This window comes from Poecilia formosa, unplaced genomic scaffold (assembly GCF_000485575.1).
Source record: "Poecilia formosa unplaced genomic scaffold, Poecilia_formosa-5.1.2 Scaffold996, whole genome shotgun sequence".
Taxonomy (NCBI): domain Eukaryota; kingdom Metazoa; phylum Chordata; class Actinopteri; order Cyprinodontiformes; family Poeciliidae; genus Poecilia; species Poecilia formosa.
In genome coordinates, this window is record NW_006800935.1 from 21147 (window position 1) to 36465 (window position 15319).

At 39.5% G+C, this 15319-nt stretch overlaps 1 protein-coding gene across 3 annotated transcripts in view; it reads right to left on the reverse strand.

Moving 5' to 3' along the window:
* The window catches only part of LOC103132325 (transmembrane channel-like protein 3), a 26716-nt gene extending 11948 nt beyond the window's left edge, over positions 1-14768 (reverse strand). For 2 of the 3 annotated variants that reach the window (XM_016667321.1, XM_016667320.1), the window contains exons 1-3: positions 14382-14768; positions 1630-1697; positions 1308-1436 (exon numbers count right to left, since the gene is read on the reverse strand). In XM_016667321.1, coding sequence (XP_016522807.1) covers positions 1308-1436; positions 1630-1697; positions 14382-14528 — 344 coding nt within the window. In that variant the 5' untranslated portion in view covers positions 14529-14768. Of the gene's footprint in view, positions 1-1302; positions 1437-1629; positions 1698-14381 lie in introns of all 3 variants that reach the window. The other variant, XR_001660920.1, reaches the window with a different exon arrangement.
* Positions 14769-15319: the final 551 nt, after the last annotated feature.

The following is a 15319-nucleotide window of genomic DNA, read 5'->3' on the forward strand; positions in this document are numbered from 1 at the left end:
ATTGAGGTTCATGTGACCTTTTACTTAGAAGAGGAGCAGTCCTTTTTATGAAGCGGAGGTGCATGCTACACCTTGCCTCCTACTTGTAAGTTATACATCACTTTTCTTCATGTTATGGTTAGTTTTTATCCAAGTGCATTTTTTGTTAACATAGACTGAGAGTTCATTTGAGTTTTGTTTACCAGTTCCGGTGTTGAGTGTTTTTTTTTTTAAATAACGTGTACTTTTGGCATGATATTGCTTGGATTATTATGTCATTACCATTAAATCAATGTAAAAAGCTCCTCAAACAATATTATCGTTTATTGCAATAATTTTTGAGACAATTAATCGCTCAGCAAATTTTTTTTATTGTGACAGACCATCTTTAGTCGCATTGATTACTGCAAAAGTGTCTTCACAGGACTGCCTAAAAAAAAAATAAAAAAAAAAAATCCTCCAGCTGCAGCTGATCCAGAACGCTGCTGCTCGAGTTCCCACTAAAACCAGGAAGATAGAGCACATCACACCAGTCCCTACACTGGCTCCATGTAGCTCAGAGAATAGACTTTAAAATACTGATGTTAGTTTATAAATCACTGAATGGTTTAGCACCACAATACATTAAAGATCTGCTGTTGTTGTACCAACCTTCCAGACCTGAGCATTCAGCTTCTATGCACCACAAATCTGGAACAAACTTCCAGAAAACTGTAAAACACTGAGTTCCCTTAAATCTAGACTAAAACTCACCTCTTCAGAGTTCTTTTAGAGCCATAATAAATTAAACCTTGATCAACATTTGATGTGTTTGATTTTTATTGATGGAGCTCATCAACATGTAATATTTTTATATTATAAAAAACAAATATTTTAATATTTGGTGTTTTCTTTATAACTTTGTAATTTTGTGTTTTTTATTATGTAAAGCACTTTGAACAGCCTTGCTGTTGAAATGTGCAATAAAAATAAACTTGATTTATTGATTGATAACCTACACAGTTATTGATTGTACTAAGTGCCTAAAAATACACAATACTAACCCTTTAAAGCAGTGTGCTCCAAAATCTTTTTTTTCTGTCATTTCTATCCATTTCTGTTCATTTGAACAACCAATGGAAACTTTTGGATGCAACATAAGAATTAAATGGGCCATAAAATTGTGCAGACAGCAGTTATTTTGAAAGGCTTACATAGAATGTAGTTGGCATTCAGTGTATCGTGGACATTTGCAATTTGCAGGATTTTATTTTTGATAGGGAGATTGTCCACATAAAATATGTGTGACTGGAGGGGTGTGTGTGTGTGGTGAGATTTGCAGACCTGACCTGGAAGCTCGGAAAACCTGCTGATGAGGAACATTACAAGTGAGGACAGCCCAGCTCCTTAGATACATGAGACCAATCAGTTTCAACACATTAAAGGCAGGAAGGCATGGAGAGAAAAAGGCTCCCATCCTGGTGAAAGACACGCACAAACACACACAGCATTATAAAAAAGGCATTACGCTTAAAGGGTCATGATTTCACTTCATTATCTGTGTAGTTATAAATTTATTCTTTTAAACAGGGTTACAGTCAGCAACAGACACTCTAGTACTTCTATATCAGATTCTTTTTACTAGGGCTACGAATAATCTTTCAAACTTACCAGATCATTCCTTGGTTGTAAATCAAGTGTAGGACATTTTCAGCTATTTTAAATTCTCCATATTCAGGCTGCAAAAACATATCAAAAGTTTATTTTAATGGCATTACATGTGTTTCTGTAAACATTTAAATCTGGTAAATTTTTTAGGCTGGGAAATCAATACTTCAATAAAATGGGGGAAGAAGTTAGATGAAGCAAATTCATCAGTCGCAGTCCTTTTATCAGTGTTTTCTGTTACAGCTCATTTTAAGTCTGTAGTCTGTGAATATGTCTGGAGTGATTTTTAAAATCTGGTTCAGGCTGAAAGGCTTAGTTTATTATACACCAAATTTTCATTGATAGAAATAGAAAAGGTCATTAAACCATGGGAGAAATACACTTTAGCTAAAACCCATTGGTTATTTTCACAAGCATATTGGCATCATCAAGACAGGGGCAAAAGGCCAGGTGTGTACTTTACCTTGTATATACAAGATATCACACGGATCTGTACAAACATTAAAGATCTATAATCAATTTACCACATTTCCCAAACCACTCAGGTCTTCTGATCTGGAATGCTCTACAGCTGCTGAATCAGAACCAATTATGGAGAAGCAGCGTTCAGTTTTTAAGCTCCTATGATCTGGAGCAAACTTCCACAAAAATGTAAAACTGCTGAAACCCTGAGTTCTTCAAGGCTAAAAGCCAATTTGTTTAGAGTTGCATTTCATTCATAATAACAGGAAAATAATTTATTCTGGTCAGGATTCCAACTTTTCATTACTTCTCTTTATTCTGCCACTGTAATGTAATGCTTCTTTTTTGTTTGTTAATAGTGTTATGTTTTTATTACATAAAGCACTTTTAACTAGCTTGTTGTCAAATAAACTGGATTTCACTTGCCAACCACCATCAGGGCTATACCGCTGTCTGTGTATCTTGAGATATGCATTTTAAAGTTCTTAAGAAAAACCTTCTGCACACGCCTGCATGTTGCTTCTTTCACAAACCTTCAGTTTTACAATGCTTTTTCAACCATTCATTGTGTGAATGCTGTCAAACATGGACCATTTTGTCCCACTTCTCTCAATTAGTTCGCTTTACTATGTTAAACAATTCTTTGACACCTATTTACTTTTTCATGCTTTTTGCTATTTCAGCTATTCAACTTTCAAAATATTCAGCTCATTAAGGACATTATGGCTATGACTTATACTTTTTAAAACAGAGATTTTTTTCATCCATAGAAATACTATGAAAAGCTCAAGAAAGTTGTTGCTCAAAATTGAGCAAAATCTTTGCTCTCTTTGAAAACTAACTACTTTTGCCTACTTTAAGCCAGAAAGTTTAAACTGGTCACAAGGCTTTAGGTAAACTTGAAATTATTCAGCTTTTTGCTGTGTGCTACAGTTTTTCTAAAATTATAACTTAAGTGTCTGCTTTGAAGAAATATAAGAATCACTGCCAGGTTTGCAGTTTTCTTTGAAGCACTACTTACGCGCAGGCAAGTCACTTCTTCCTCCATTGGTCTCTATATAGGATATTTTCAGTCATAAGAGGGACTTTACCGCTTTAATCTACCACTATGATGCTACAATTATACAATTTACCAATTCCATAGTAAAGAAAAAGCGCAATATAACAAGGTCTGGTATTACAGAGGTTTGTTCAGCCCTGGCATTAACAACAGTACTGTGTGATCAGATTTCAAGCATCCTGCTCTAAATGCATCTTGGGTATTTAAATGTGTCCTGAGTGACCATGGATTTTAACTAACTGTACTGTATCCAAAATAAACACAGACAGCTAAGCACTTATGTAGATTTCCTTGTGATATTGTTTTTATATAATCGTTATTATACTGCAACAGGCTGTTTATGACACGGAGGAAAGGTGGGGAGCGAGTGAGAGGGCGCTACAATTTGTGCAGCACTGTTTACTCATGGATTAGCCTACTAATACTTAATTATTTGCAGTTTTTCTTGTATTGAGAGTGAATACTATTGCTATTAAAACAAGAAATCCAACTGGACCATGCAAAACCCCTACCCTACAGCCAAGTGTGCCATAAAAGGGAAATAAATGAAGCACATACTCACTTGCTGATTTTTTTTTATGTATTATTTAATATTCCAAATTAAATCCCAGCCATTTAATCTGCAATACTGACCAAATGGTAAATCTCAGGGCTGAGACTCCCCACCCATCTTTACAATGTCCAGTAGGTCAGAAAACGTCCGTCATGAAAGTTGATTTTTTTATTATATTTGAGACCAGAACAATTTCACTATTTTTGTCAGCCATTGTGTATAAAATAAAATAAATTCCCACATATTAATGTGAGCAATGCAGATTGCTGGCAAAGTGCTTTGCTAGCAAAACTTTGGGGTGAGAAATTCGCTCTGACCATCCAATCAGAGGGGGAGAACATCTGACATCACTGTATGCCTTTGAGCAGGAGTTGGAAATCTGTGAATCAGAAAATCTGAAAGCCTATTGAATAAAAGAATCATTCCGCAGCTATGCTGTTTTACCAGGCCTATGCCTGGTGTACCTATTCTGAAAACACTGGGCATATTAGGCTTCCCCATCAACACGTACGTATTGAAATCTGATGGGACAGAACAACGATAATCCACACAGACATGTACAAGAAGCAGCACATTCAAAAGAGGCCTTTTAAGAAGAGATTAGACTAAATAGTCTATTCAAGGCCCTCTCTGCTGGCCAAAAAAAAAAATAATCAAAATTCCTGACATATCTACAACCTAAATTATGTGGGGGTGGGGGTGGGGGTTTCAGTTAAATGTAATCAATTTACTTCCAATAATCTATTCTATTTTTTGTCATGTTTCACATGGCTAAGCTGTTTCCCATACATATCTCTATGGACATCAATGTTTCATCCAATCAGATTTCAATATCTTTGTGTTGTCAAGGACAATCTAATCTGCCCAGGGTCTTCTCCATACAGCAGGCCTACTAATTACCGTAAACAATGTAGCACTGGGACCATAGACATAATAATGAGTAGACCCTGCATCGGCTGCTTGGGTGCAGGAATTTCGGCAGCCATCTTGGAGTGGTTGTCCCTTCTAGTTGGCTACAACAAAACAGCAGAAGATGCCTCAGCACTGAGGCTGTTTTGTTCAAATTGACGGACTATTGACTTGAGGGCATGGGGGATAACTTTTCACAAGTAGGGGTATGGACATATTATTGTTTAGATTTTGGGAATAGAATATTACTATATTGTATGTATGTCCACCAGCCAGCTAATATTAGCTATAATGCTTGGTTTAATACTGGGGTTCAGCCCCCAATATGGAGGCTAACTGAGATTCAAGTTAAAAGTTTTAATTACTCCCCAACATTGATTTAGATTATCTGATATAAAACCCTACCTTAGAAATAAAACAATAATATAGTTTTTATTGTAACATTATATGTTATAAAATTCACCAGCAAAGTTTACACAAGTGGAAAAGACTATTCATATGTAATTCTTCCACTCTGTCAAAAGTAAGATACCTCTCAAATCTCCCATTTTTGTTTTGAATGTTTCCTAAAGACAACAATGTGAGAAAGAAGTGGGAAGTGTCTTCATGAAAAGAAAGATTCACTGCACAGTGCAGATGAATCTCAGCTGCTGAATCACTCCTAAGCTAGAACTCCTTGGCCGGAAAACATAAAAAATAACCCATATATGTCATATATAAATACAATACATCTGCATATTTTGTGGCTATTACTTTGTATTTATAGAATAAATATTAGGCTATGCAATATTGTTTAGCAATATTACTATTTATATTACTAAATAAATATATGAAAAATGCATGAGTAGCTGTGTGCTTTGTAAAATGATCATCATACATCAGATCAGAATATTCTATTCTATTGCGTGACTGTTAACCTCACTAAGAATATTTAAATGTGCTGAACCATGTATCAATCCAATTCAGAAATACTTAGAAAAAATAAATACCATTGTACATGCAGTTAGCTGTTTTAATATGGTGTAAGAGTGAAAATTGGAGTTATATTTTGAAAGGCTCCCCGGATGGGGAGAAGAGCGAACGTTTGGTGACAGCTGAGTGCGGGACAGCTGATTGAGTAGCGGGAAAGAAATTAAATGTTCGACACTGAGAAAGAGCTCAATTGTTTCTGTGGATTATTCTACAAATGAGAATCACAGTATCTGGACACCCACAAGTCTTACACTGCTGGCGGCGGTGTCTAGTTTGGGACTCTTCTCACGTTTTTTCGGATTTTTTTGTGTGCGCGAGCTAGCCGTTACTTAAGTACAACGTCGGTGGTTGATTCTCTCAGGTCAGTTGCTGCCTCGTTCAACTTTGATGGTTCGTTCATTACTGTGGCTGCATACCCATTCTCTGTTGGAGTTAACTCCCCTCTGACCTGGCGTCCTGACTCCCCCTTGACGTAGGATTTGTGTTGTACCTCATCAATCTCAAGTTATGATAGCAGTTGCCGAACACTGAGCTACTAGTTGCTTGGCAGTTAGGGTTAGGTCCCACTTCCATCTTGTTCTAGTAGCCCATTTTTCATCAAGGTGCTCTGGTTCCCCAGCACCTGATACAGACCTTGTTTGGCCGGCAACGTCTGAGCCGGCATGTTATGCATATCAATGTCTCATGGTATGAGGTAGGCAGTAGCGCAAAGGGTCTTGCCTAAGGACCCACACTGGATAGCTCAATTTGACTGTTGTATCTTTGCCCCAGCCTGGATTCGAACCCAGGTCTCCTGCGGTGCGGGAAAGTTGAGTGACTTACCCGTTGAGCTATGCATATTATATATATATGCATAGCTCAACGGGTAAGTCACATGTATCAAACTGATGTTTGATACATGAATTCTCCGTGATACAGATCTATAAACAGTTTGGTTTATGTTAGTTCTGTCAAGATGCAACAAAGGGCAAATTTCTCTTATATTGGTCAATCGTTTTATGTTGTAGAAGCCATAGTTTGAAGACTGTTATAAATATTGCCACGTTTTACGAACAAAGGAGGGGATTAGTACAGTTTTTGCTACTTGTTTAACTTTTAGAAATTGCAGTGGCTGCAGTACACACAATAAAGGTACAATAAAGCTGCCAGGTGAAGAACAAAACTAGAGAAAACCACTTCTATTCTGCTTTTTCTCGCTCTGTGTTGGCTTTATCCTACACTCAGATCCGTTGCCATGGCAGTGGACAGACAACAGCTCAACAAGCAGATAAAGCAGAGATATGTTCAAGCCTCAGGGGAATCAACACCAAAATTGAACATTTCCCACAGAAAAAAATTGCAGAAACACCAAAACAGAACATCCAGTCTGTTTACATTATGTTGTCAGGCTTGATGTCACCTGAACACAGCGGTGGTTGATTAGCTGATTTAAACAGCTGCTGTACTGATGACTTGGTGTGCAGGTTGTCCTGTTTTAGTGCTAACTGAACCAAAACACACCAAACTGCGCAGCACATGTTAAGGTTATCAAAGTCAATAGCGGGATAGCAACAGTTCAGCTAGCATAACTGACTCACTGCTCACTTTTTCAATATTTTCCCTAAATTAAAACTTTTTCCTCAGCTGTTAAATCTGGAACCCGTGAACCTTGTTATCTATGGCTGTCATAGGGTTGAATTAACCACTAAACATTGCACCCTTTTTTCAGATTCTTTGTGTGATTGCAGTATTTTCCTGACCACCGATATTCCTGACTCAATGGACAGCAATGGCGCATGTGTGGCGCACGAAACCAGTGGGGGGCCCAGGAGAAAAAATTTGGGAACCACTGATATATATCAATGCTGCTGCCTCGGGCCCAGTTTCTCGTGCTACTTAGCAGTAGGTGTCAGGTTACATTGTGTTGCATTCAATGTTGTCGGAAAAAAGATTTGCCATAACTATTTATTGAATTCACTGTCAATAAATAGTGACAGTGATTTATTGACGCCCCTGTCGTCTAGTGATCTGACTGAGGTACACTTGTCTCCTGTGGAAAAGTCTCAACTTAATGACCTTTTGCTAAAGTACATGGACATTTTTAGTAAAAACCCCAATGATTTTGGACGAACAGACATTGCAAAGCACAAAATTGATACCAGCACTGCACCCCCTGTTCATAAACGAGCTTACGAACAGTGTGTGTGTGTGTGTGTGTTTCCTCACCACAAATGCAGGAGATCATTGAATCACAGGTGAATGAAATGTTGGATAAGGGACTCACTGAGGCCAGTCATAGCCCATGGGCTGCCCCTGTGGTCATGGTGATAAAAAAGACGGTTCATGGTGGTTTGGTGTAGATTAAAGGGGTTTAAATGCTGTCACCACTAAAGATGCTCATCCTTTGCCGCATACTGATGACACACTGGATGCGCTCAGAGGCTCTTCAGTTTTCAGCAACATGGACCTTTCATGAGGTTATTGGTAAGTGCAGCTTGATGAACAAGATAAAATGAAAACAGCTTTCACCACAGGTAGAGCTCTCTACCAGTTTAATGTAATGCCAATGGGACTGGTAAATGCTCCACCTACCTTTCAGCATCTGATGCAGTTGGTTTTACAAGGTCTGTCATGGAAAACCTGCCTCAGAATATATCGGGATTTTTTTTCAGTTGTTTTAAAAAGCTTACATGAATCTGCTTTTTTCCATCGATACGCTTCCCAACTGCTCCACACCAGAGGGGTAAAAAAAAACAAAAAGAAAAACCATGCGAAACAGGAGAACTGGGACATAGAACAGAGCGACAAACTAGATGGCAATCAGGGTATAAAAACAGAGAAACCAACGCTGAACAGTGAAAACTCAATATGAGTGTCAAATCAGGTGAAACACATGATGATTAAGCGGCGCAGCAGGTGATGAGTGAAGATTACTGATGGTGAGCGTCAATAAAAACGACAAATTAATCTAGCAACAGCAAAGAAACTAAAGAGAACATAACAATAAACCAAGAGAGGACAATACTAATCAAAGAAAACTGAATGAAAATGCATGAAGAACAAAATGCAAGAATAAACTAAGGAACTAAATTAAATACAGAGGAATAAACTTGTATGGTAAGACCTTTCAATCAATAATTAATACAGAGGACTGTATGGCAAGAACAAATACACTATTTTCAGATAAAAGATTTTTCAGATAAAAGGTAAAATAATATAAAGGTACATTGTATATTATATTGGGATATTTTTTCCACTCTGATTGGCTGCTGATAGGCCTACCAATTTTAAGTTGAATGTCCATTAGATTTTTCTTAGACACCTGTAAAAATAATTTCTATTCCCATGGCTTTTTTGTTCTCTGGGAAATTATTTTTGATGATAAATACAAAAACAACCATGAAAATCAAAACATCAACAATAGTGATAGTAATATTAACAGTAAAATAATATTTAGTGCAAGGTAGAATTCAGTTTCTTATATGGGGGGCAGTAAGGGACCTGGATAGTGGATAGGGGGGCGCTGGTCCAGAAAAGGTTGAGAAACACTGGGTTAGATGCTACTGGCCTAGATGTCTCGAGATTTAACTGAGTGGTGTTTAGAATGTGTGGTGTGCGAGGCACGGCGGCCGCCAACGCCCCGTCAGCAGACCCCTTTGAAACATGTTGTTGTCTCAAAACCATTTGAAAAAATAGCAATGGATTTCACAGAGTTGCCCCTCACTACTCATGGAAACAGATACATGCTTGTTGTAATGGACTATTTCACGAAGTACATTAGCCTGTATGTGCTTCCTGACCAGATAGCTGTTACTTTAGCCAAGTGTTTGTTTGAGGACTACATTTGTCACCATGGTGTTTCCCACAGCCTACACACGGACCAAGGATGCCAGTTTGACTCAGATCTTATCAAATGTCTGTGTTCAAGTATGGGTGTACAAAAACAAGGACATTTCCAAATCATTCAATGGCAGGTGGAATGGTGGGACGGGCTAACAGATCAATAAAAAACCAGTTACCAGTTCAAAAGGGGGTGAGTGGGATGAACACATGAAGCAGGTTGAGTTTGCATACAACACTTGTGTATACAACTCCAGGCCTCGAGGGCCGGTCTCCTGCAACTTTTAGATGTACCACTACTTCAACACACCTGGGTCAAATAATGAGGTTAGCAGGACTCTGGAGAACTTGACTGCACTTAGGAGGTGATTCAGCTGTTGGACCAGGGAGACGACTAAGAGTTGCAGGACACCGGCCCTCGAGGACCAGGATTGCCCACCTCTGGTCTACGCATAAGTTGGCTCCTCGGTGGACTGGTCCTTTCAAAGTTTTAAAATGGCTGAATTTTGAGGCAGACATGGGTGTTGACTATGAGGTGTTGGACCAACTTGACTCCAGAGCTAAATCCAAAGTTGTTCACTACAACCACCTCAAGCCGTATAGGTCCCCTGTACCCAGGTCATCTGTAGCAGATGCTCCACCATGTACTGGGCCCCCCACTCTAACCACCCTCTCAGGCTTGAGGCCTTGGGCATTTGAGTATAGTAGTATATGGCAACACCTGACATGGCACATGTTACTCAATCTAGAGGTCAAGGTGAGGGCAATATTCTAGCTGAGTGCAGTTCCACCCCCAGTGAAACTACAAACTAGGTCCAGCCACCCCATTTGTCCTCCAGACAGGTATAGTCCTGACTTCTGAAGAGTTTATTTTTTCCTTCTTCACTGTTAAGCTATGACTTTTGGTTATTCTGATGCCCTGTTCAGTATGGTTTTTGAAGTCGCGTTGTGATTTTATTTTTCTCTTCCTTTCTTTCCTGTGTTAACAGTTCATTCCTGTGCCACATAATAGTATAATTCTTGTGTATGAAAATGCTGTTTTCTGGTACTAAATCAGCCCATTTTATTTGCTATGTTTGAAGCGGGGATGCTTCTGTTGTTGTAAGGGGAAGTAGTGTAAGAGTGAAAATTGGAGTCATGAAAATGTAAAATGTTTTGGAAATGTTTTATTTCCAAAAGAAATAAAAAAATTCTTTTGGAAACATTGGGGGAGAAGAGCGAACGTTTAGTGACAGCTGAGTGTGGGACAGCTGATTGAGTAGCAGAAAAGAAATTAAATGTTTGACACTGAGAAAGAGCTCAATTGTTTCTGTGGATTATTCTACAAAGGAGAATCACAGTATCTGGACACCCGCGAGTCTTACAGAAGCATGAAAATCTGTTTAGTATTTAGGAAGTTATGATCGAGTTATGAGCATTTATTTATGCTGGTATGTCATTGCGCCTGCCAGACTTATAATGCTGAGTGGAGCGAGTCACCGCTCCACTCAGAAATAGAAGGTTTTCGCCGAACCAGATTAAAGAAGTGAAACCAGATGGTCAGAGGAAAAACAACAAAAAAGGAGAAGTGAACAAAGCGTTGATATAAGAGGAAATATCTGGTACTTTCCACAAAGCCATCAAACGTTCAAGAAGTCACATAAGCCATCACCACACACACAACCATCGGGTGAGAAAGCATAAAAACCCATGAAAAAAGGAACGAGTTGTTCTTAGTCTCTGGTGCTGAAGTCAAGCCAACATGAGTATGCATACAGAAGATCAGCAGAGGACTGCACCCTGGAACCACGGGGAGGTGAAGACTCTGCACTGCTAGAAGGGGACAAAACCAATCTGCCCTCAACCCTGGTTCCTGATTAGACAACTGCCCTGCGCTCAACCCAAGGATCTCAAGGTTGCTGCAACAGACTTGGTGAATGGATTAAGATCACTGAGTGATGAACAACTGAGTCGTCAGAGGACAACAACCAGTTACCGTAGTTCTACTTTGCGTCTATTCAGAAGAGAATTTTTCCATACAAAGACAAGACTCAAACCAAGGACACCAAAACCTTCTGTTGTCGAGATCATCCACCATCTGGGTATGAGTTGAGCTGCATCCCAAAGCCTCTCTCAGTTAATTAGTGACATAGTATAGAAAAAGATGATGGGGAAGAGTGAATGTGATTTTAATGTTTTTATGCTAAATCTGTAATCTCAATTAATCAAATCTGTTGTCATTTGCCCTTGCTAAAGCTTGCTAAATAAAGATTCATTGAAATTCTAATAAGATTAGAATTTTAATTAATTGAGTCAATTACTGAGTACGGTTCTTCTGATTAATGTAAAACCCATGACCATGTTTGTAGAAATGTGGTGGCTTCAGACGTTTCTTTAGTGTATGTAAAATAATGACCTTAGGGCTTATGTTGAGCTACTAAAAATTGTCTAGTCTGTAACAAGTGCTCATTGTTGTTGATAGAGAGAGAGCTACCATCAACAAGAATAGTTACTGGAGTTATGCAGTTGCAGGGCTACTCAGCTGATTGTTTCATTAACTGAAAAAGGTCATAACTTTTACAATGAAGGTAGTTAAAGGCTAGACGAGTCTCTCTCGACACAAGCTTGAATAGATTATCTCCCCTGAATCTGTCTTAGAGTAAGACTCGAGGGTTTTAGAGATTTTATTAACCCGTTAGACGGAGAGTTGGTCAGTAGTCAGTCCATGAGAGTTGTGATTCATAATTCAGGTGAATTATGAATCACAATTCATAATTCAGGTGAATTATGAATCACCTGATGTCCAAGTTATACTGAGAACAAATAAAGCTTTATTCTTTCTAATCTGACTGGTTCTAGTTCCATGTTTTCACATTTTGGACACTAAGAATTAAAAGTTTAAACTCAGTCTTATTTATCACTAATTAAGGTTACAGGTTTTGCACAATGTTACTGTGCAATAGCCAGCCCCACACCTGGGGTGGGGAATATTTTCCTGGCAGACTTTGGGCCCATTATGAGTATTGTTGCTGACCATGTCCATCCCAATGACCACAGTGTACCAATCTTCTGATGGCTACTTCCAGCAGGATAACATGCCATGTCATGAAGCAGGAATCATCTCAGACTAGTTTCTTGAACATGACAATGAGCTTACTGTACTCAAATGGCCTCCACAGCCACCAGATCTCAATCCAATAGAGCATCTAACGAGAGATTTGTATCATGGATGTGCAGCCGACAAATCTGCAGCAACTGCGTGACGCCATTATGTCAATATGGACCAGACTCTATGAGGAATGTTTCCAGTACCTTGTTGAATCTAGGCCACGAAGGATTAAAGCAATTCTGAAGGCAAAAGAGGGTCCAACCCGGTACTAGCAAGGTGAATCTAATGCCCCTTTTCCACTGGGTCTACTTCAACAACCCGGCTCGGCTCGGCTCGGGTCTGTTTCGGAGTGACCACGTTTCCACCGGCCCAACTTGGCTCTGTAAGCAGGGTGCCGCCTCCTGGCGGTGGGGGGTGTAGCGCCCCGCCTCCAGGCGCCATGTGATGTGCTTCATTACTATGCGACCTAACACGAGTTGTTGTTGTTTTTCTGATTCAAAAGAAGAAGAGAGAGCTGAGCTATTTCTTATAGCCTCATTGTGATTTTTCTGAGACTTCAAGAAAATGTGACAGTGGGAGGAAAGTAGGTGGCTCAGATGGTGCAGGTGAGCTAGCGATGACTTTTGTATTAAACTACTATAAAACTTGTAATAGTGCCGAATATACATGAGCTAATGTTAGTCAGGGTGTTGCAAATAACTTAAAAATGTCAGAATTAATTCATAATATATTCCAATGTGTTTTCAGATGTTGGTAAACTGCAGACCATCGTGGTTCTTCCTGCTCCTCTGTGTGTGAACAGCAGCAAAGCTGCGTCACCCACCAAAACAGGCCCGGCCCGGATGGCCCTGCTCCGAAGCAGGACCCTAAAAAGCAGGGCCAGTCCCGAAATATAGCCGGTGGAAAAGCTCCGAAAGCGAGCCGAGTCGAGTTGGTGGAAAAAGGGCATAATAAAGTAGCCAGTAAGTGTATGTATCTATATATGAATACATATATGAAGATTCTTGACATATGTCAAGAATATTCTTGAAAGCATATGTCAAAACCGGACAGTGGTGACTTGCAACCTTGGCCTCCATGGCCAGTGATAGAACATGACTTATTGATGGAGCTGACATGAAGAGATCAGCTCTATGACAGCCATTTGAGTCTTCATGCATGAAGAGAGGAAGATTTTGGCTATTAAGGAATATAAAACAACTCAAGTATTATGTACTTCATTTTCAAATATCTGACACAAGGCCACATTTGAAGAGGTTTGGAATTGTCTTAATTTGGTTTCTTGTTTCAATAAAAGTATTCACTTTCAATACACAAATTCCCCCTTACAATTGCTTATTAATAGGCTAATAAATGAATAAACAGCTACCACTCACTCCCTATGTATGCACACTTTATAAACTTCCTGCTGCTGTCTAATGGTGGATATATGTACAAAGAAATATGTAAAGGAACGCTCTGGGAAAGCTGAGTAGTCTCTCCCTCTGTGTTTATTGTATACAGCACAAAGTGAGATCTGGATCATGTCTCCACTCAGGACACATTTACATTTCTGTCTTCAAGATCACTCTACACTGATGTTGATGTCAGGATTGAACAGGACCTCAGTAATACCAGCCCTCTTTATATTGTGTTTTTTGCATAGTTTTAGTCAGTAGGTTGTACAATTGTAACGTCATAATGGTGGATTAATGGGTAAACCCTCTCTGAAGACCCAGGTATCAAATGCATGACCCACCACTGACAGCCCATTGTTGTAGGTACCCTATTAACTGGCCTGCCCTCTGATGGGGTAGGTGCGTGTGTTCGTGTGCAAGAGAATAATTGCGTATGCAAGAGTGGTCTGTGTGTGAGAGCTTAAAATACTTAGAAAGTAATTTAAGACAACTTACAAACTTGCTTTCTAAGTCCCAGCAGCAGCAGTCACTCAGATAGCGAACCACCAGACCCCTGATAAAGTCAATGAGCAAGATGCTGGCCACTGTGAAGATCATGTCAATAATAGAAAGCTTCAACATCTCCTGAAAACAGATGAACATGTAGATATTATTTTACTGCTGAATTTTATACATTAAAAATTCTAGATTAAAAATTGGGCATTTACATTTTTTTTGTTGGATTTACTAAGAGAATAATTAATTTGAATACTTCAGAAATGATAGTAAGCCATCTTGAGTTGAAAGAACTGAATTGTTACACACACATATACATATAAACACTGTCAAGACTCTGGGTTTTTGTGGTTGGTTTTGTGAACTTTGGGTTTTTGCTGTTCCTCTTTTTAGNTGTACCAATCTTCTGATGGCTACTTCCAGCAGGATAACATGCCATGTCATGAAGCAGGAATCATCTCAGACTAGTTTCTTGAACATGACAATGAGCTTACTGTACTCAAATGGCCTCCACAGCCACCAGATCTCAATCCAATAGAGCATCTAACGAGAGATTTGTATCATGGATGTGCAGCCGACAAATCTGCAGCAACTGCGTGACGCCATTATGTCAATATGGACCAGACTCTATGAGGAATGTTTCCAGTACCTTGTTGAATCTAGGCCACGAAGGATTAAAGCAATTCTGAAGGCAAAAGAGGGTCCAACCCGGTACTAGCAAGGTGAATCTAATGCCCCTTTTCCACTGGGTCTACTTCAACAACCCGGCTCGGCTCGGCTCGGGTCTGTTTCGGAGTGACCACGTTTCCACCGGCCCAACTTGGCTCTGTAAGCAGGGTGCCGCCTCCTGGCGGTGGGGGGTGTAGCGCCCCGCCTCCAGGCGCCATGTGATGTGCTTCATTACTATGCGACCTAACACGAGTTGTTGTTTTTCTGAT